This window comes from Psammomys obesus, unplaced genomic scaffold, assembly GCF_907164565.1.
Source record: "Psammomys obesus unplaced genomic scaffold, mPsaObe1.curated_primary_1811, whole genome shotgun sequence".
NCBI classification, from domain to species: domain Eukaryota; kingdom Metazoa; phylum Chordata; class Mammalia; order Rodentia; family Muridae; genus Psammomys; species Psammomys obesus.
The window spans coordinates 32,751,821-32,771,899 of NW_026585644.1; the positions used below are offsets into that span (position 1 = coordinate 32,751,821).

Consider the following 20,079-nt stretch of genomic DNA (forward strand, 5'->3'; position numbering starts at 1 on the left):
TGTCTCGTAGGCAGAGGTACTTCCCATTTCCCCTTTGTGGGTGGAAGCAGCAAAAAGGCCTCAGCCCCCAGGCTGCAAGAGAGGTGGGGTCCTGCCTCTGTTCTTACTCAGGGCCAAAGCTGGTCTGTAGAAGACCAAAAGGCTAACTCTGCTTGGAGACGCTTTGTTGGTGCCAATGTGAACCCAGCCAGGCCTTTTCAGGCCAGGGGAGAGCTGTTTGTGCAGAGTAACTCTTTGGAGTAAGCTTTCTCTTTGTTTACCAAGCCCTTAATCACCCTCAGTTCTCCACACATTTGTGAGAGGTATTGTGAAGGCTAGTGATCTGCTCCAGCAGGCTTGGCGCCCTTTGTTACATAGAAAGAGCCAGAACTTTGATCTTGAAAGGGTGGCCCTAGCAGTGGTCCTGGTTTTTGAAATGTCATGTGTTCAGAACTGTCTTTTTGTTGTCATGGAGACCTTCATCTGTTCCAAGAAGAAGAGGAGGAAGAGGAGGAGGAGGAAAAGAAGGAAAGAAAGAAAGAAAGAAAGAAAGAAAGAAAGAAAGAAAGAAAGAAAGAAAGAAAATTTCAACTTTATTCTTTCATGACTTCATACATACTTATGTATGTATACACACAGAATTAGCATTTAAAAACAGACCATGACTGGGGCTGGAGAGATGGCTCAGTGGTTAAGAGCACTGGTTTCTCTTCCAGAGGATCTGGGTTCTGTTCCCAGAAGCCACATTAGGATGCTCACAGTGACCTATAACTTCAGCTCCAGGGAGTCTAATGCCTTCTCCAGCACCTACATTCATGTGCATATTCCCACCCACAGATATATGCATTCACATAATAAAAAATAAACCTTTTTTTAAAGAGTGGCAGGTAGGGCAGGTGGTCATTCTGATAATAGTATACATATTGTTAACCACATTTTATAGGTGAGACAGTTGAGGGAGCCTAAGTAACTTGTCCCAGGTCACCCTACTGATAATCAGAGGAGTTGGAATTCAAATGTATAGCCAGGCTCCAAACCAGTCCTCAAAATACTAACGCCAGAGATGAAGGCGGTACCAGGTACAGTGGTACATGCTTGTATTCCCAGCACTTGGGAGATGGAGGAAGGGGAATTGTTAATTTCAAGCCATCTTGATCTGCAAACCAAGACCTTTGGTTTTGGGGCTTTTTGTTTTTATTCTTGGTGGTTTTTTGTTTGTTTGTTTGTTTGTTTGTTTGTTTGTTTTTGCTGAGCAAACAAACAAAACATGAAAAGCTAGGCATGTAGGTCAGCAGTAGAGAGCTCTTGTTTGGACCACCGTCCGTTCTCCAGCACTGCAAAAAGCAAAGCAGAAAGAAGGAGAAGGGAAGGTCCCACTCTAAAGTTCTGCGGCAGCTTGAGTGAAGTGTGGGTGTTCTCTGTTTTGATTATCAGGCTCGCATGGGGTAGGCCATTGCTCACTTGCACGTTACTTCCCATTATGCATCTGTGGGTTTAATGATATGCATGCTCAATTTTGCATAGTCATAACATGGCAAATAGAGGATTCACCCTAAATGTTTACTTGAGGACACAGTTTTGCTTTATTGAACATTATTACCCAAGACCAGTCTAGGCTAGATGGGACCATTGGCCCTAGTTCCATAAAAAATGGGGCATTATTGTGGGGATGCTAAAAGGAGTCATTTATTGCCATTGTTCAAAGCACATATAGATACAGCTAGATGCAGGTCCCTGTTGCAGTCAAGGTTGCTAAGGCATCCCTTATGCTTGCCTCAAGGGAGTAAAGTCTCAGAAGTTACACAGCTCCCGTGCTCCATGACAAAGCAAGAATGAGAAGGGCCAGGTGCTTGGTAGAGCACTGTCAACTCTTCTAGACTCTAGGTCAAGCTGGCATTTCAAAAGAAAACTCATGGTGGTACACTCCTTAATTCCAGCACTTGGAAGGCAGAGGCAGGCCAGCCTGATCTCCATAATGAGTTCCAAGCCAGACAGGGCTACATTGTTTTGCTAAATAGACACAATATCAAACTGCCCTCTAAATTCTTTTCTCTAGACCCATAGGTTAGTGCAGTTCTCAGTCCTCATCAGAGAAGCGTCTCTGCGTAATGGATGGTGGTTAAGGCGGGAACTCACAACTGACCAGAAGTACAGAACCAGGAAGTGTGGTGTGCTCAGCCACAAAGGGAGCGCCCATATCATCCTCCTCTTCCCCCAGGGCTCAGGAACCATCTCAGAATCCGGGGCAGAAAGACCGAAAGAGACAGAGATAGGGAGGGCCAGAACAAAACAGTAATATTCTGGACATGACAGGACCAAGGGGCTTATCAACTCACGGCCGCTGTGGCTGTCCACCCAAGACCTGTACAAGATCAAGCAGTCCACACTCCAGCGTGGAGGAGGGGCACCCCTAAGAGGCCCAAGCCTCGCTAATGAACTATTGTTAGTTGGTAGCTTTGGGGAGAGGGAGAGGGAAGTTTTTTTGTTGTTGATTTTTTTTTTTTTATAGTATGGGCCCTGGTAGGCTGACCATCTTCCCATGGATGGTCCCACACCCATGAGTGGATGAGCAGTACAATTAAGATTCACTGAGGTTTAAATAAAACAAAACAAAACAGGATATAAAACTGGAAGGGAGTGAGAGGCATGGGAGTGGATCCGAGAAGAATGAGGGAAAGGAGTCGGGGCTAAAGAGGATAAAACTATTATAGGCATGTATAAAATTTTTAAAGGGTTAATAAAAATTTAAAAACTATACTAAATAATGGAATTAATGGAAGCTGCTAATTTGCATCTAAGTAAAGTTAACAACTTCTGGGTAGTTAAGTAGACACAAATTGACAATTAATGCCAAATACTATGAAAGTATACCAACTAGATACTTTGATAAAAATAGTAATATATATTTTAAACAAACCAATATTTGGGAAATTATATGACTTATTATAAATATAGGCTTTTTTTTTTCTTTATGGAGATAGGGTTTCTCTGTGTAGCTCTGTCTATCCTGAAACTCACTCTGTAGACCAGCCTGGCCTTGAACTCAGAGCTCAACCTGCCTCGCCCCTGCCTCTGCCTCTGTGTCTGGAGTGCTGGGATTAAAGATGTGCACCACCACTGCTCCGCTTTGAGACGGGGTCTTATGTAGCCCAAGCTAGCCTGAGGATGTCTATAAAGTTCTGATCCCCCTCCTGAGTGCTGGGATTATAACTCTGTGCTGCTAAGGTCAGTTTATCCAGTTCTGGGGGCGGAGCCCAGGGCTTATGCATTAAGCATTATATCAATTGATCTGTAGCTCCAATCCATTAACCTAATCTTCTTTTGGAGTTGTTTGGGGATACTAACATTTATATCATCAAACGAAATAAATTATGTTAGTCTTTAGCAGTTTAGCTTGTGCGTAATGCTTGCTTCTCTGGGGGACTTGATTGAAATGAATTTCCTCTTCAGCACAGTACAATCCAGCGTCGGAGAATGCTGCTAAAGATAAGAGCTAAGGCTAGGCACAGGGAGAAATACCTATAACCTAGAATCAGGAGGTACGGGGAGGAAGATCAGGTTCAAGGCCAACATCTACCACATGAAACCTTGTCTCACAAAGAAAGAGTCCAGGCGGGAGGAAGACTACCAAAACGGCAAACTTTAAATACCCAACGACTTCGAAGCCAAATGTTCAGATTTGCTCTCCTGTTTCAGAATCCAGTCAAGCAGGTGCTCCATGCTTTGACCCAGCGTGTGCCTAACGACCATTCCTCCTGCAGGGGTTTGAGCAATAGTGTGGAGGGGGTCACCTTTCCTTAGTCCACCCTCCACATCCTTTGCCTTGTCTTTCCTCCTCTGCCCCTTCAACAGGAAAGGTCATGGTTCCCAGCCTGTTGTGGGCAGGAAAGCTGAGCATCATTTGAACTCAAATCTCCCAAGTGGACTGTTACAGACAGGCAGGAGCTGGTCCCCAGCTGGTCTGTGGCTTTTTTTTTTTTTTTTTTTTCTTTCAACAGTTGCTTGGGACACTCAGAACCAAGGAGCAGAGCAGCTCCCTCTCATGCAAATTCTCTTCCTCTCCCTGACAGTTTGTGAAATTTGCCAACATCGAAGAGGACACCCCATCCTATCACAGAAGCTATGACTTCTTTGTGTCCCGATTTAGTGAAATGTGCCACTCAAGCCATGACGACTTGGAAATCAAGACCAAGTGAGTATGGGGAGGCAGGGGCCCGTGGCGCTCCCAGCACAGTCACCAACGGGCCGGGAAGGGCTTTGGCACTGGGTGGCAGTCTGCCTTCCTTGGCTATGCTTCTGGCCCACTGCTGCCAGGGTGGGTTGCTCTCCACCAGAATGGAGCTCCCCGCATATGGTTCTGAAGTAAAAAAAAATCTTCTGGGCCAGAAAACAGGGCAAACTATAAGATAATGGTCCTCTGAGCTGAGCTGTGGGCCAGGAAGAAAATGCCCATGCACACACACCGTCCACTCACTCCTTTGTTAAAAGCGTGCATTGAACACCCCAGAGACAGCCTGCTCCACAGTCTCTCCAAGCCATCAACAGAGCTCAAGTCATTCAGTGGCTCTTCCTCACTCCAGCTTCTGGGCCCTCCCATTTGCTCACCCTCCTTCAGCCATGCCGCCAAGGACACTTCTGCCCCAGAACTTTCGGTCTGTGCCGTGTCTGGAAACCTTCCTCCGTGGATCTCGTGGCTTGCTGCATCCTGTCTGCCATGGCTTTGCGCACTTTGCTCCCCTCAGTGAAGCCTGCCCAACTGTCCCCACACTCACCCCTTTCCTTCTGGGCCCCCTTTTCCACGGTTTTCTTCCCCTTTTAACAAAGTTCATCGTTCCCATCTTATGTCTCTGACTCCTCTGTCTCTATTCACTAGCTTATCAGCTACAATACAGGACAAGGGTCACGTTGTTCATTGGTGTATTCCAACCAGGCTGAAGCCCGTGAGGAGGAGGAGCAGCCTTTGAGAGCAGTCAAGTCCCTAGACCTTGCCCTGTGCTCCTCTCCCGGCTGTGGGGATGCTCAGGCTTTTCTCCTTCCAGAATTCGAATGTCAGGCATCAAAGGCCTGCAAGGGGTAGTGAGGAAGACGGTGAATGATGAACTGCAGGCCAACATCTGGGACCCACAGCACATGGACAAGATCGTGCCGTCCCTGCTCTTCAATCTGCAGCATGTAGAAGAGGCAGAGAGGTGAGTGGGGGTGGGGGTCGGCTCTTGGAGCACTGCCCTCACACCCAGGCGCTGGAACACACTTAGCTTGGGCTGGAGAGATGGCTCAGACATTAAGAGCACTGGCTGCTCTTCCAAAGGTCCTGAGTTCATTTCCCAGCAACCACATGGTGGCTCACAACCATCTATAGTGAGATCTGGTTCCCTCTTATGGTGTGCAGGTGTACACACAGACAGAACATTGCATACATAATAAATAATTTAAAAAAAAAATGACTGCTTGACCAGCTATGGCTACTCATGAGTTACAGATACTGGATTTCAATCTTAGAGCCCCCAAGACGTCAGACTCACTGTCCCCCGACACTTCCTTTCCCCCGTAAAATGGGATGGAAGGAAAGGTTCCCACTGCTGTCCCACCTTGCCTTAGTGCTTAGAGGCTCAGTAAAAACGCACTCAGTGGGGTCTAGACTGTCGACTAGAAACGGAATGTAAGTGTGCCCCCTGGTGCCTATTTCTGACATAACAGCCCACTGATGTGCCGCTGTGGTCTCTTAGAAGGGGGGTTCCGTTTAGAAAAGTAAACTCTGTGATTCGCATACCATTATGTCATGCCCTAGCCAATCACCTTGCCTTTCCTTATGTCTCTTTCATCTTTATCTGCCTCTCCTCTTTTCAGTTCTTATGTCCCCCTCTCTGAACCCTTGGGGTCTGCAGGCCTCCCACGGAAGCAGTCCAGGCCACCCTAAGTGTTTCTGCAAAAATAACTATCACCTCCACCTAGCTTCTTACTCTGTTTAATTGCTGGCGTCCATGACTGCTCTATGACTCGGTGTAGCGTGCCTCAAATTCCCGCTTGTCCTGAGCAGAAACCCGAGGGGTATACAGTCCTTTCTCCACGCGGCTCTGTCTCCACAGCCGGTCTCCCTCGCCCCTCCAAGCGCCAGAGAAGGAAAAGGAGAATCCAGCAGAGCTGGCTGAGAGGTGTCTGAGGGAGCTGCTGGGCCGGGCAGCCTTCGGCAACATCAAGAACGCCATCAAGCCTGTTCTCATGTGAGTTGACCCAGGAAACGGTCCACCCCCTGAGCACTGTTCCAGCCTCCCCTGTCTCCTTGCCAGCCGCCCCAGATCCCCTCTATCAGCCAAGGAGAGAGGAGAGGCGATGGTATTGTCGTCAGGCTGTGGTCAAGGCCACCTGCCACGCGGCGGACACCTGCAGTGTGCGGTGATTTATGGGGGGGGGCGCCCAAAACTGAGCACAGGTGCCACCCTTGTTGCTTGTGTCAAGCTGTGGAGCCTACACTGTAAGCCCTTCCTTGACTGGGAACTGCAAGGGGCCGTCAGGGGCCACTGTCCCCCAAGTTCATCTCCACTCCCCATCGCTGAGTCTTCCAGTAACCCCCCCCCCCCCGTGTTTTCTCCCCCGCAGCCACCTGGATAACCACTCTCTTTGGGAACCCAAGGTGTTCGCCACCCGTTGCTTTAAAATCATCATGTACTCGATTCAGGTACGGTAGTCTCCCTGCCCCAGCACGTGTCTCTGCGCAAGGGCGCTTCCGGGTGCTGGACACCTCTGACCTCCGCCCGAGACCCCCGGCTGCCGCAGACCAGGCTGTATCGCCCGGCTGTGAGGGAAGGCCGGTTTAATGCTTAACACACCCAGCCAACGTCTTTTTAATGAAACACAGTGGGAACTAACTCCTCGGGAGTTTGCCTTCCTTCTAGCCCCTCATCCCAGCAGCGGGGGTTGCCAGACGGACCTGGAACTGGCACTGGGGGCCCCAGCCACACTCTGAGCTGACCCATGTGGGCTCTCACGGACCTTGCCAGGCGGACCTGGGAACAGGGAGAAAGGAAAGCCAGTATTTTGAAATGGATTCCTGGCCGCCTCTGAAGTAAAGGGAACCAAGAAAAGTGTGCAAAGGCAGATTCCCTGGGATTTGGCTCTGTGTTTGTGTGCCGCGATTGGGGGTTGGGAGGTGCAGAGAGAGAGAGAGCGAGAGCGAGAGAGCGCGCTAGGTCTGGATGCCACCCGCAGTGCCCGCTGGCTGTGGGATGTCATTCTGGTCCCCCCAGCCCCAGCCCTCTCGGGCCCCGGCAGAGGGCTGCCGAGCCTTTGGGGTGACTGTCTGGGGACCGGCACGTCTTCCTCCCCCGCAGCCGCAGCACTCCCACCTGGTCATCCAGCAGCTCCTGGGCCACCTGGACGCCAACAGCCGCAGCGCGGCTACCGTGCGCGCCGGCATCGTGGAGGTCCTATCGGAAGCGGCGGTCATCGCCGCCACCGGCTCTGTCGGTAAGGGGGTCCGGAGCAAAGGCAAGGGGCGGGGGCGGGGGGCAGACGCTGGGGTTCGGCCCGGGGGGGGGGGCGCAGACGCTGGGGTTCGGCCCGGTCGGCTGCGCGGGCTTGGGTTTACAGAGAGCCGGAAAGGTTCCTGCCCTGACGTGCGGGCCCCGCCCCCCCGGCGCCCAGGGCCCACGGTGCTGGAGATGTTTAACACCCTCCTGAGGCAGCTGCGGCTCAGCATCGACTACGCGCTCACCGGGAGCTACGACGGCGCCGTGAGCCTGGGCACCAAGATCATCAAGGAGCACGAGGAGCGCATGTTCCAGGAGGCGGTCATCAAAACCATCGGTGGGGAAGGCGGGGACTGGGAGGAGCCATTGGGGCTGGTGGGCCGGCTCCAGGAGGGGGGGTTGGCAAAGATCTGGGGGTGTGGCTAAGGAAGCAGAGCCTGTGAACTAGGGCCGTGGAGGTGGAACTGGGTGAGGCTTGGAAAGGGCCGGGACCCTGGGGGAGGAACTTAGTAAGGGGAGGAACCCTGTGAGTCTGGGAGAAGGGCGGGGCTCAGGAGGAGTCAGGCTGATACCTGGGGAAGGGAATTGAAAGGGGGAGGGTCCTGACCAGGCTTGGAGAGAAATGAGGCGGTGGGGAAAAGTCGCCAGGGACCTAGGGCGCAGGCCTGAAGCCAGGCAGGGCCTTTGGGATAAGACTGGGGCTGTCCAGAAAGGAGGGACCCTGGCAAAGCTTGGAGAGGGGAGGAGTTCTAGGAGAGGAGTTAGGCTGGGACCTAGGAAAGGGACTTAGGACAGGAACAGATCTTGGGAGGATGGGGGGACCCTGGACAAGATAGAGGTGATCCTTGTGAGAGGACCCGCCCTCCACTATAGCAGATGCTGTGCGATTGTCTAGCTGTGTTATTTAGGGACACTGGGGAAATGAAGGCCGGGCCTTCTTGCAAAGGCAGATCCTGTCCCTGTCCTCATTAGCTATGCCTAGTGCTTCCACAGTGGGGCCACTGGAGGAGAGGTGGGGATTAAGGAAGAAAAGCGGAAAGGAAGAAAGCTATGGAGACTATTTGTGCCCCTGGCTGTAAAGGAATATGAAATCAGGGATTCCTCACTCTCAGAGGTCCCAGGCCCTATGCCGTGGACCATCACCCTGGAGTCAGGGCAGGAGCAATGAAATCATAGAGCCGCCTGCTCCAGGCCCTAACCCCCAGTCAAAGGTTCCCACACTGACCACAGCCTCAGCAATAAGGGAAGGGCTGGCATCTGGAAGAGTCCTTGGAGTCCTTCATGCCCCCTTGCCCAGGGGGCAATGTCCCAGCAGCCTGCCCGGGCAGATCTCTCTGGGCATCATAAGCCTCACTGTCTATCCATTCAGCTGATGCGTGCTGGGCCTGGGGGACCGCTAATGTGCCCTTCCTCACAGGCTCCTTCGCCAGTACGCTGCCCACCTACCAGCGCTCGGAGGTGATCCTGTTCATCATGAGCAAAGTCCCGCTGCCTTCCCTGCATCACCCCGTAGAGACTGCACGGACAGGGTGAGTCCACTCCGGTCCCTGGTCACCCACACTACGTTCTATGGCTCTGCTCGCTCTTCTCTCTCGACTCAAAAACCCCTCAGCAGAGTCATAGGTCCCATGACAACTTTTCCGGCTCCCTCTTATAAACACCCGTCCTCACTTTAGAGAAGTCATGGCTTCTCGCAGTGAGATAAGCCTCCTGGCGAGAAAGCTCATCAGTGCAAGAACTTTTGAGGAGGAAGGGGGCACCCTTCTGCCATCTTGCTGAGAGTGTGTCCTCTGGCCTACAGGGAGAACAGGAACCGGCTGACCCAGATTATGCTGCTGAAATCTCTCCTTCAGGTGAGCCCACACACACACACAGCCCCGCTCTGCCTCTGTGGGATACAGCCCCTTTCAGGGAGCCAGGACAAGGCAGTTATGTGTGTTAGGTACTGCACAGATATGCCCTTCTATCAAAGGGGTAAGTGAGGGGCCGAAACCCAACATGAGCTCCACTGAGTTCTTCAGAGACGGATGGAAACATAAATCTTATGTTTGTTTCTTTGTTTCTTTGTTTTTTGAAGCAGGGTTTCTCTGTGTAGCCTTGGCTATCCTCGACTCCATTTGTGGACCAGGCTGGCTTCGAACTTACAGCGATCCTCCTGCCTCTCCCTCCCTGAGTGCTGGGATTACAGGTGTATACCAACACACATGATTCTATGTGCCTACTGGTAGCTTTGTCACGGAAACCTTGTGGGTCTTGAGATAATTCCTCCCCCTCTGCCTGCCTCGTGCCCTTCAACAGGTTCTGTCCCTCTATTTCCCCGAGTTCACCAGTGGCGATCATGTCTTACCCACCTTCCACCACCTTCTCCTTCCTCCATGTTTTCTATATGCTTCTACTGCATCTCAGCTTTCATTGCTAGAGTCCAGTTCTGCTGTTCTCAAACACCAGCCCCATGCCCAACTGGTTAAAATATGTATGTTCCCCAGGGAGTGTGAGTGGTTAGCCATTGTAAGATTCTGACATCTATATTTGTGCCTGTGGGAGTTGTTTAGGTGACAGGGCCTCCCTCTGTGGCGCTGGCTGGCCTCGGACTTTACATAGCCTAGGCTGGCATCAAACTCACGATCCTCCTTCCTGCCTCAGCCTGCCAAGTGCTGGCATTACAGGCATACGCTGCCATGCCCAGCTTTGGAATTTGTTCTTGTAATAAGCTCCCTGCCCTGGCCTACACTTTGGACATCTCACAACTAGGTTATTGTCAATGTTTTTATGTCCACCTTCAACCATCATGAACACCAGAAAAATTTTCTTAGGATATCATTTCCTGTTTTGCTCCTTATTTCTGAGAAGATCCAAATTTCTAATTTGAACATCTGAATTTTGGGGTTTTGAGAGCAAAGTTTTCAGGATCTTTCTCTAGACCAGTTGTTCTCAACCTATGGGTCCTGACCCCCTTCCGGGAGGGGGAAGGGGGTTGAACGACCTTCTCACAGGGGTCACCTAAGACCATCAGAAAACCCATATTTACATTATGACTCCTAACAGTAGCAAAAGTAGAGTTATGAAATAGCAGTGAAAATAATGTTATGGTTGGGGGGTTATCACAGCATGAGGAACTGATTAAAGGGCCGAAGCATTAGGAAAGGCGAGAACCACCACTCTCACTGCTCTGTTCATTGTACCCGCCAGCTCCCACCTTTGTCCCCAACATGTCCCCAACGCCATGCAGAGCACCTCACTCCACGCAAGCCCTCCCTTCCCGCCTCTCCCACCCTCCTCCTCCTACTGCTTTTGTTCCTCTGGCCGCTTTGCCTTCGGGATTGAACCCGGGTCCTCACACACAGTAAATAAGTGCCTCTCCGCTGAGTGTACACTCCCAGCCCCACTCAGTGCCCTTCAACAAAGCCCTTCCGTTCTTCCCACATCTAGCTGTCTATTCTGTCCTTTGTCTTTGTAATCCGCAGTTTTGCTGAGTTGGCCCCTGTTGATTTGGACCCAGTGTCGTATGGCGACAGTCTGGGGAACATTCATATCCCCCTTTCAAAGATGCTCTGGGGCTGGGCTGCCTCCCTGAATCAGCAGAGGTACTATTCTGCGACCGTTGAGCGTGTAGCATTTTCTGTGTGCTGTGCCTGTTTATACCGACTGATCTGAGTCAGAAGGCCCCGTTACCACAGCGCGGTGCTGACTGGGTCGGGTGTGTGAGTGGACTCTGCCACCCAGCTGTAACTCCCTCCACCCTGTAGTTCTAGTATCTCCTAGTCTTAACAAGGTGGCGCACGCATTGTAGGCCTTCATCAGTGTTCGCTGACCAACCAGCACTTTCAGAGGTTTCCTGACTCTTGCCTTTCTCTAGTGCTCATCCTGTACTTGCTTGTGGTTTTTCTTATTCTTTTTTTTTTTTTTCATTTTATTTTATTTTTTGAGAAAGGGTTTCTCTTGTAGTCCTGGCTGTCCTGGACTTGCTTTATAGACCAGGCTGGTTTTGAACTCACAGAGATCTGCCTGCCTCTGTCTCCAGTGTGCTGGGATTAAAGGGGTGTTCCGCCACAAATGGCTCCTTTGCTCAATTTTAGCACTTAACACTAACCCTAAACCTAATCCTAACCCTAGCCCTATCACTAGCCCTAACCCTAGCCCCACCCCTAACTTGCTAACCCTAACCTTAACATTAACCCTAACCCTCACCATAACATTAGGCATAACTCCACTACCCTAACTCCAACCCTAACCGCTAGCCCTAAGCCTAACCTTATCCTGTACACCTGCCTGTCAGTTGCACTGCACTGAGTAGATTCTCTAGGTAGGTATTCAGGGCCTGTGAGAGAAGGGGAGAAGCTGAGTTTGGGGGCGGGGGCCTCTACGCAGAGGATGGAAACGACACCAGCATTCTTCAGGCTGCTTCTCCAGCTCACTAGGCAGTGTTCCTGAGTGGCCCCTCCCCGGGCTTCCTCCCAGGTCTCCACAGGTTTCCAGTGCAACAACATGATGTCAGCCCTGCCCAGCAACTTCCTTGACCGCCTTCTCTCCACCGCCCTCATGGAGGATGCAGAGATCCGCCTCTTCGTCCTCGAGATTCTCATCAGTTTCATTGATCGTCATGGCAACCGCCACAAGTTCTCTACCATCAGGTGAGCTTGAGGCCTCTCCTCCAGTTAATATGTGACCTGTCTTCTTGGCTGTTAACCTCACACCCCAGTGGGAGGACAATTTGGATGCAGTGAGACCCTTTCTTTAGTCAAGAACAGGAGCCCAGTGTCCCTGTACCTGGGCGTGGGGGCTAGAGAGCATGCTGGGGATGGAAAATGGAAGAACAGGTCCTAAGGGAAGTTTCACATCTAGGAAAGAGGAAGGTATAGGGCCATTGGCACTGAGGATTTGGAAGGATTAAGGAGAAGAGGAGAATAATCAACAAGTTTAGCTGGGCTCAGTGACACATGCCTGTAATCCCAAGCACTCTAGGGATGGACCTCTGTGAATTTGAGGCCAGCCTGGTCTACAAAGTGAGTCCAGGACAGCCAAGACTACACAGAGAAACCCTGTCTCAAAAAAAAAAAAAAAAATATATATATATATAATTTAAAAAATCAACAAGTTTAAAAGAAAGAGGAATGTGAGAACTTTGGAGAAAGTGGAGATTGGGATAAGAACCAAGGCTGTGACCTACAGTACTGGGAATAAAACTTAGTGACACCGTGTGAACTCAGGTTGACCTCACACAGGGGCTAAGAGGCTCCTCCACCCCTTCCTAGCACCCTTGGTGACATCTCGGTCCTGAAGTTGAAAGTGGACAAGTGCTCCCGGCAGGACACTGTCTTCATGAAGAAGGTGAGTGTCGCCACCTTCACAGCGAGCCCGGGAGGAGGCCATGATTGTTGGTCCCAACCTTCCAGCGTCTAGGTCGCTGCTGGACCGCTGGTCCCAGAGCCTGCCTGCTCCTCCCTCCTTCAGCTGGCCAGGTGAGCCGTTTGCTGAGGATGGAGATGGAGTACCGCATACAGCTCTTACCTCCCCTGCAGATGCACCTTCCTCCCCGATTCTCCTTGTCCTCCACTCTGGACCCACCCAGCTGACCTTGGCTGTCCTCTGCCCCTGCTCCTGTCCCCAGCATTCCCAGCAGCTGTACAGGCACATCTACCTGAGCTGTAAGGAGGAGACCAACACCCAGGAGCACTTCGAAGCACTCTACGGCCTGCTGGCACTCATCAGCATCGAGCTGGCCAATGAGGAAGTGGTGGTAGACCTCATCCGACTGGTGCTGGCTGTTCAGGTGGGGCAGGATGTGGGCAGGATGAGGATCGTGGGGAGGGGCCTGACTAGCCAGGTAGAGATAGGAATACGATGAAGCAGTTGCCTGACAGTTGTTTTGGGGTTCGGAGACATTGTACTTTTCTTGGTCATTCCTCCACAAAGACCCCAAACCACAGTCTTGTCTGGGAAGCCCCAGAAACTAATTCATTTATGGCTCTTTAAGGTAAAGATCACAAGGTCACCCAGAATTACTTCTGGGCCCTAAGCATTTTGAAGGCCTCATGAGGTCTGAGTGCTACCCCCAAAATTCCCCAGAGAGCATTCAAAAGCCCTGAGTGATGCCTGAAACAAATGTGTTCATCTAAAAATCCTCTCACTCCTGGGTTTTCTAGTTCAGAAGTGCCCCTGGTGCTTGTTTAAAATACATACGGTGGCACACACCTTTAATCCCAGCACTCAGGAGGCCAGCCTGGTCCACAGAGCTACTTCTAGGACGGTCAGGACTACACAGAGAAACCCTGTTTCAAAAACCAAAAACAAACCAACAACAACAACAACAAAAGAAAACGTATTACTCCAACTGGAAATCCCCAGTGCCCCAGGCCTGGGACCTGTGTCTTTAACAAGCCTGCATTGTGATTCATAGGCAGCCAGTGTGATACTCAGTAGGACCTGAGACCTTCAAGGTCTGCCTGGGCGGAAGTGCACTGCCAAGGAAGTCAAGGTGAATCTTTGTGACCTCAAAGGTTATAGTCTCTGGGTCCTGAAGCCAAGTAGGCATCACAGTCTTGAGCTTAGTGACAAGTGCCTTAGGTCATCTTCATGACTCTGCTAAATTCTGCAGGCCAACCTAGATGTTACAATCATCTTTACCTACCCTAAGAGGTAGGATTTGGGATCCCCTTGAGTCCTAGTCTCCTGTGGTTCCCACAGCTTTTAACATATGGACCCAGTTTAACAAGCCAATCCAATTGGCTAGGCTTTAGCCACGGTGATGGCAGCCAAGTGGCATGGCTGATGGTAATGAGGAGGGTTCGGGCAGTGGCCATCCCTGCAGCTGGAACCACAGAGTGGAGAGACGAGGCTGTTGCCTCTAAGCTTAGTGTAGATTTAGGAGCCCCAGCTCACGGATTATTCCAGAGAATACCTTCTCTAGCTTTATATGGAAGAGTTCTGCCTCCCCGAAGGTTGTGGGACAGAGATTTAGTCTAGAAAGATGAGCCATCTCTAAGAAGATTGGGGAGAGGTTGGGTGGGAGGGTGTGGACTTTAGTGTAGTCTGTCAGGGGAAAACTCTGGAAGCCAATCTGTGTTACCACAGGACGTGGCCCAGATCAATGAAGAGAATTTGCCCACCTATAACCGCTGTGCGCTCTACGCTCTGGGTGCGGCCTACCTGAACCTCATCAGCCAGCTCACAACGGTGCCCGCCTTCTGCCAGCACATCCATGAGGTTGGTGTCCTCGTGGGCCTGAGGGCCCAGTGAGCCCTTGAGCACCCAGACATGGGCTTTGGAGGGAGTGCTGAAGAACTAAAGATTCTTTCCTTAGCCTCCTGGGTAAAGGGATCTCTCACCTGCCCCCTACCCACTGTCCTCACAGAGGCACGTGGCACACACTCCTCCAACCATGTGGATGTTTGGGGAGGGATGGGGACGTGACGCAGGCGGTGGAGTGCCTGCCTGCCAAGCATAAATGCCTTGGTTCAATTGCCAGCACCACTTAAAACTGGGTATGGTGACAACAAGCCTAAAATCCCGAGCACCCAAGAAGTCTCAGTCGTAGGAAGACCTTGACATAGTTCAGGGGCCAGCCTGGGCTACATGAGACACCCCCCACTCCCTGTAATAAATGAATAAAGTGTTAGGAAGCTGAGAAAGGTGCTACAAACCTGTAACTGCAGCCATTCAGGAGCCTAATGATAAAGGATCTGCAGCTCAAGGCCAGTCTGGGCAACCCTGAACCTGCCTCAGACTAAAGGTCCTTATCACGCAGGCCTGCTAACCTGACTTCGACCCTGGAACTCATATAAGTAATCCAGACGCAGTGGTATATACCTAAATCCCAGCAGTCCTATGGCAAAATGGGAGTCGGGGACAAGAATGAGGCATGAGCTGCGGGCCAGATAGCCTGGAGTATGTGGTGCGTTGGCAAAAGCAAGAGGGACTCAGCCTCAGCAAGGTGGAAGGCAAGAACCAGCTCCTGAAACCTCCACACAACTATGACGTGTGCGTGTCCCTTCCACACACACGAAATAATTTAAACAGAAGAGAACTGCCAAACACTCTCCAGTCCCACAAAAGAGTAGAACTGTGAACCACAGTTATGCAAATTAAATACTTCCGAAAAATGCATCACATTTGCATATCAAGCTCATGTTCTTTTCCTTTGCTGAAACAGTTTCAAAGATTTATTTATTTATTATTTATACAGTATTCTGCCTGCAGGCAAGAAGAGGGCACCAGATCTCATTATAGATGAGCCACCACCTGGTTGCTGGGAATTGAACTCAAGACCTTTGGAAGAAGAGCCAGTGTGCTTAACCTCTGAGCTATCTCCCCGCCACCATCACCCCTTGTTGAAATACTTTAAAGCAAATTCCAGCTCCCTATGCATGAATTTAAACTATACATCAGTATGCACAGTGAAAGAGAGTTTGGGGGGAGCCATAAGAGAAAAAACAGTGGCGTCTCCCTCCGTGGCTGCCATGCTGTCACACAGCTAATTAAATTTTGAACTTCAGTCTGTTATCCAGCAGACAATCTAGTCAAACTCAGTTGTCGCGTAAAGGCCTTGTAAAACTTTCTGAAGGGGGCTGGAGGGATGGCTCAGTGGTTAAGAGCACAGGCCGCTCTCATAAAGGACCTGGGTTCAGTTCCCAGCACCCAAATGGTAGCCCACAACTGTCTAGAACTCCATTTCCAGGGGTTCTGACACCTTCTTCTGGCCTTCACAGATACCAGACATGTGAGCATAGTACATACACATGCTTACAGGCAAAATGCTCAGACACATTTAAAAAAATAATTTTTAAGTCAGAAAAAAAAATTTCAAAGTCATTTAGGCAGCATCATATGATGTCTACGATTAACTTTTAAAATTCCAGGTCTCGATGACCTGAGTGGGCCTGGGGGATACGGGCCTGTGCGGGGTCATTGTATCAGAGGCTTCTCAGGAGTGTCAGACCTGCCCAGGCTCTAATAGGGAGTAAAAGCATCCACCTTCCTAGAAATAGCAGAGCTGTTGCCAGCTCATCTTTCCCTGGCTGCTCACCACGTCAGTAACTCCCACACCTCCTCCCAAGACACTTGCAAGGGCTATTGAGGAAACCTCAGGCCGTCCCTGTCCACCGGGCACGCCAGACGCGACTCCTGCATTCCCCCTTTTGCTTGTGGAAATCAAAAGCACAGGAATAAGACGCAGAAGAAAGAAACCTTAGCCTCTTAGGGATGAGGCTCCCTGTACTCGGGGGATGCTTGACACATCTGCGTCATCATTGGCAACAGCTTGAGCAGCCGAGAGTCTCCCTGGGGCGGCTCTGACGGTGACTAGGGATCTGGGTTCTCTCTGTGCGCTGTATCTCCAAGGAGGCTGAGGAGAGGCAGGTGTGGGGGGAGGACACTGAACATGAGCTTGCAGCAATTCCTGTCAGCTGCTCTGAGGAGCCTTGCCCTGCTGGACCCGGGTCTCATCATTTCTTTCCTTCCAAACTCCAGGTAATAGAGACCAGGAAGAAAGAGGCGCCATACATGCTTCCTGAGGATGTGTTTGTGGAAAGACCGAGGTAAGGATGGTCCCAGGGGTGCGGTCAAAATGTCAGAGAGAGGATGGTAGGAGACCAGGCAAGGACACACATGAAAGGGGTCACTTAGACCCTGTCTGAGATCTCCAAGTCCTGGGCGGAGTTCAGCCTCATCATAATACTATAACCCTTCCATGGCCACCATGCCATCAAACTTCAGGAAGGCCATGATGAGCCAGCTGGGAGTATGATTTGTGTGGGAGGTGATACAGCCTCCAGGAGCTCTGGTCAGACCCAGGGTGGGTGCATTCTAGAGGAGCCACCTCTGTCAGGACCCTGCCTTCAGACAGTGCTATGGACCAGGATCACCAACCTAAGAGGAACACCAGAGAAAGGCATTCTTAGAAACAAGGTGTCCGACAACAGGCCTCAGCCTTCTAAACGGTGGCCTCTCCACACACTCTCCGCAGGCGAGATCAGTGACGCGGGGGTTGGGCTGTTGCCTAACACACATGAGTCCTGGGTTGAACCCCATCCTGAGGGATGTAGGGCAGCTCTCAGCACCACAGGAGAGAAGGATTTATAAAGTCCTGGATGCTTTGAAAGAATATTTAGTGTGAAACAGTTGTTAAATAATAGATGAATAAAATCAGTCACAGGCTGGGGAGATAGATTGGTTGATAAAAGCTTGCTTCAGTTCATACATATGAAGGTTGATCTCCAGAACCCATGATGTTAAGAAGAAAAAAAAAGCTGAGTGTAGCATGTATTTGCCATCCCACACTGGGGAGAGGGGCACAGACAGGCATCTGAGCTCACTGGCCAGCCTCGCTTACCTGATGAACTCAAGGCCAGTGAGAGACTGTTCAAAGAAAAGGTGGATGTTGCCTAAGCAACAATACCCAGCGTTGACCTCTGCTCTCCACACGGCTGCGTACACACACACACACACACACTCAAATCAACCACAGGAGAGCATGTTAGGGAAGGGAGCATTCATGTGTGGGCATAAACGTTTGCAACTGAAGGATTCTGCATGAATTGTAAAACAGTGGGTGTCCCTGGAAAAGGGACTGGGGAGATTTCCTTTTATTTCTCTGTCATTTTGCTTAGTGAACATGTTGCTCCTGTGACAGAGTCCCCCAGGGACTGTTCTGGCTGCCCACAGCTCTACTCTGACTCTTCTTTGTCTTTCAGGCTGTCTCAGAATCTCGACGGGGTGGTGATTGAGGTTCTCTTCCGTCAGAGCAAAATCAGTGAAGTCCTGGGAGGCAGCGGCTACAATTCGGACAGGCTCTGCCTACCCTACATCCCTCAGCTGACAGGTATGACCTCCAGGCAAGGCTTCCAGTCTTCCTCTGCCTTTCCTACCAGGCAAGAGGCCTAGGGTTGGGGGGAGGGGGGAGAGAGGTGGACCACTGAACCACTTGTGGCCGCATCTCAGATGTTACATGAGAGCCGAGAGACGTAGCAGAACTTATGGTGAGATCCCAATTTTGTTGCTCTTCTTCTTCAGTTGGGGAATCTCAGAAACCAACTGGCTCTTGAGATAACCCGGCTTGTGGAGGGCTGGTTCATAGTATTAGAGCCCTCATGGGCTACAGAACCAGGGACCCATTTCAAGACATCTGTGTTTCAAGACGTACGCTCTAAAAACACCTTTCGGCAAGTCTCTAGAAATCCTTGAGTTACAAGACCATGAAACTCCTTCATTAGAGGGTTGGTGTGGAGGTTGGGTGGAGCAATGAAAGCAGATTCACGTAAGAAATGCCGAGGGCATGATCCTTACTGCTGCTGTGAGTGGATGCAACAAGCTTAGGCTAGTTGTGATTTGCTTTCTGGTCCCCGGGGAATGTCTTTGTTTTCACAATTGGTTGCAAAAATCTCAACCCAGAGAAGTAGCCTGAGCACCCGAAGGTGGGTGGAGAGAGCCCATGGCAAACAGATGCTTCTGGAAGCTCCGGGTGTAGCCTAAGTGTATACTGAGCCACTGAGGACTGTGGACCAAGGCACTGGGGGGTAGGACCGGTGGCTTATCCCTGGCTTTGCAAGGACTGAGAACCCCAGCTTCTGGGCTCTTTCTTTTCCAGATGAAGATCGCTTGTCCAAGAGGAAGAGCATTGGAGAGACCATTTCCCTTCAGGTCGAGGTAGAATCAAGGAATAGCCCAGAGAAGGAAGAGGTGAGGGTTTTGGTCAGTACTCTGGGTGCTAAGTGCTCCACAACGTTTACAGTGCATTAACAGATTTGTGGAAGCTGGGCGTGGTTGTGCACTCCTTTAATCCCAATACTCAGGGAGGTGGAGTTCAAGACCAGCCTGGTCTACAAAGCAAGTCCAAGATAGCCAAGGCTACACAGAGAAACCCTGTCTTGAAAAACCAAGGGGAAAAAAAAAAAAAAGATTTGTAAAAATTAGTTTCTCAAGTAAATCCATATTCTTACTGACTCTCCTCATATGTAGATATTTCTGGACAGAAGGTTTATTACTGTTCTTCTGTCATGAGAATATCATAAAAATATTGCTCCAGAAAGGCTTGCTGGTCTCTGGTCCCTACTTGTACAAATTAAGGAATTGACAGGCATGGGTCAAGCATCGTACAAAGTAAGGAGTATTCACATCGGAATGGCACAGGAAGATTTTTGGGGAGTCTGAGGGCAGCTTGTGGAAGATACCAAGCCTTTCCCTAGGCATGATCAGAGGATAGAAATGTCCTTGAAGGCTGGGATTAAGCTTCCCTCTAACCACTAAACTTGGATGTTCAGATCTGGCCTGGAACAGTCCCGTGGAAAGCAGGAAGCTCTGGCCCTGGCTTACTGAATTGGCAAGCAAAGTGAGAAGGTGGAAGTGGGAACCCTCAGGGACCCTTGCAACCAGGAAAGACAAAACCCCTTGTGTGGTACAGCCTTTGCAGTGAACTGTTTCCCCACTGCAGAGGGCATTCTCCTGCCCTAGGGTCAGCCGTGAATAGTCAAGGGAAGCTAAGGAGAGGAAATGCTTACCTGGCCAGTGTCCCTGACTCACGGGTGGCCCCCTGGGACACTCATATTGGTTCTTTCGTTGGGTCGGCTTAGCCCAGGGGTGTCCTGGTACCAGATGCGGGGCTGTGCCCTCCCTGTGCCACGCTGCTTCACAGCTTCATCGA

General features: G+C 50.8%; 1 protein-coding gene across 2 annotated transcripts in view; it reads left to right on the top strand.

Annotated features, from left to right (window-relative positions):
- Positions 1-20,079, top strand: part of Efr3b (EFR3 homolog B) — a 75,389-nt gene that overhangs the window by 46,408 nt on the left and 8,902 nt on the right. For both annotated transcript variants that reach the window (XM_055626238.1, XM_055626240.1), the window contains exons 5-19: positions 4,050-4,171; positions 5,019-5,168; positions 6,066-6,200; positions 6,577-6,655; positions 7,308-7,443; positions 7,621-7,782; positions 8,863-8,974; positions 9,247-9,298; positions 11,904-12,076; positions 12,698-12,773; positions 13,054-13,215; positions 14,517-14,648; positions 16,911-16,978; positions 18,134-18,261; positions 19,027-19,118. In XM_055626238.1, coding sequence (XP_055482213.1) covers positions 4,050-4,171; positions 5,019-5,168; positions 6,066-6,200; positions 6,577-6,655; positions 7,308-7,443; positions 7,621-7,782; positions 8,863-8,974; positions 9,247-9,298; positions 11,904-12,076; positions 12,698-12,773; positions 13,054-13,215; positions 14,517-14,648; positions 16,911-16,978; positions 18,134-18,261; positions 19,027-19,118 — 1,779 coding nt within the window. The remainder of the gene's footprint in view (positions 1-4,049; positions 4,172-5,018; positions 5,169-6,065; positions 6,201-6,576; positions 6,656-7,307; positions 7,444-7,620; positions 7,783-8,862; positions 8,975-9,246; positions 9,299-11,903; positions 12,077-12,697; positions 12,774-13,053; positions 13,216-14,516; positions 14,649-16,910; positions 16,979-18,133; positions 18,262-19,026; positions 19,119-20,079) is intronic.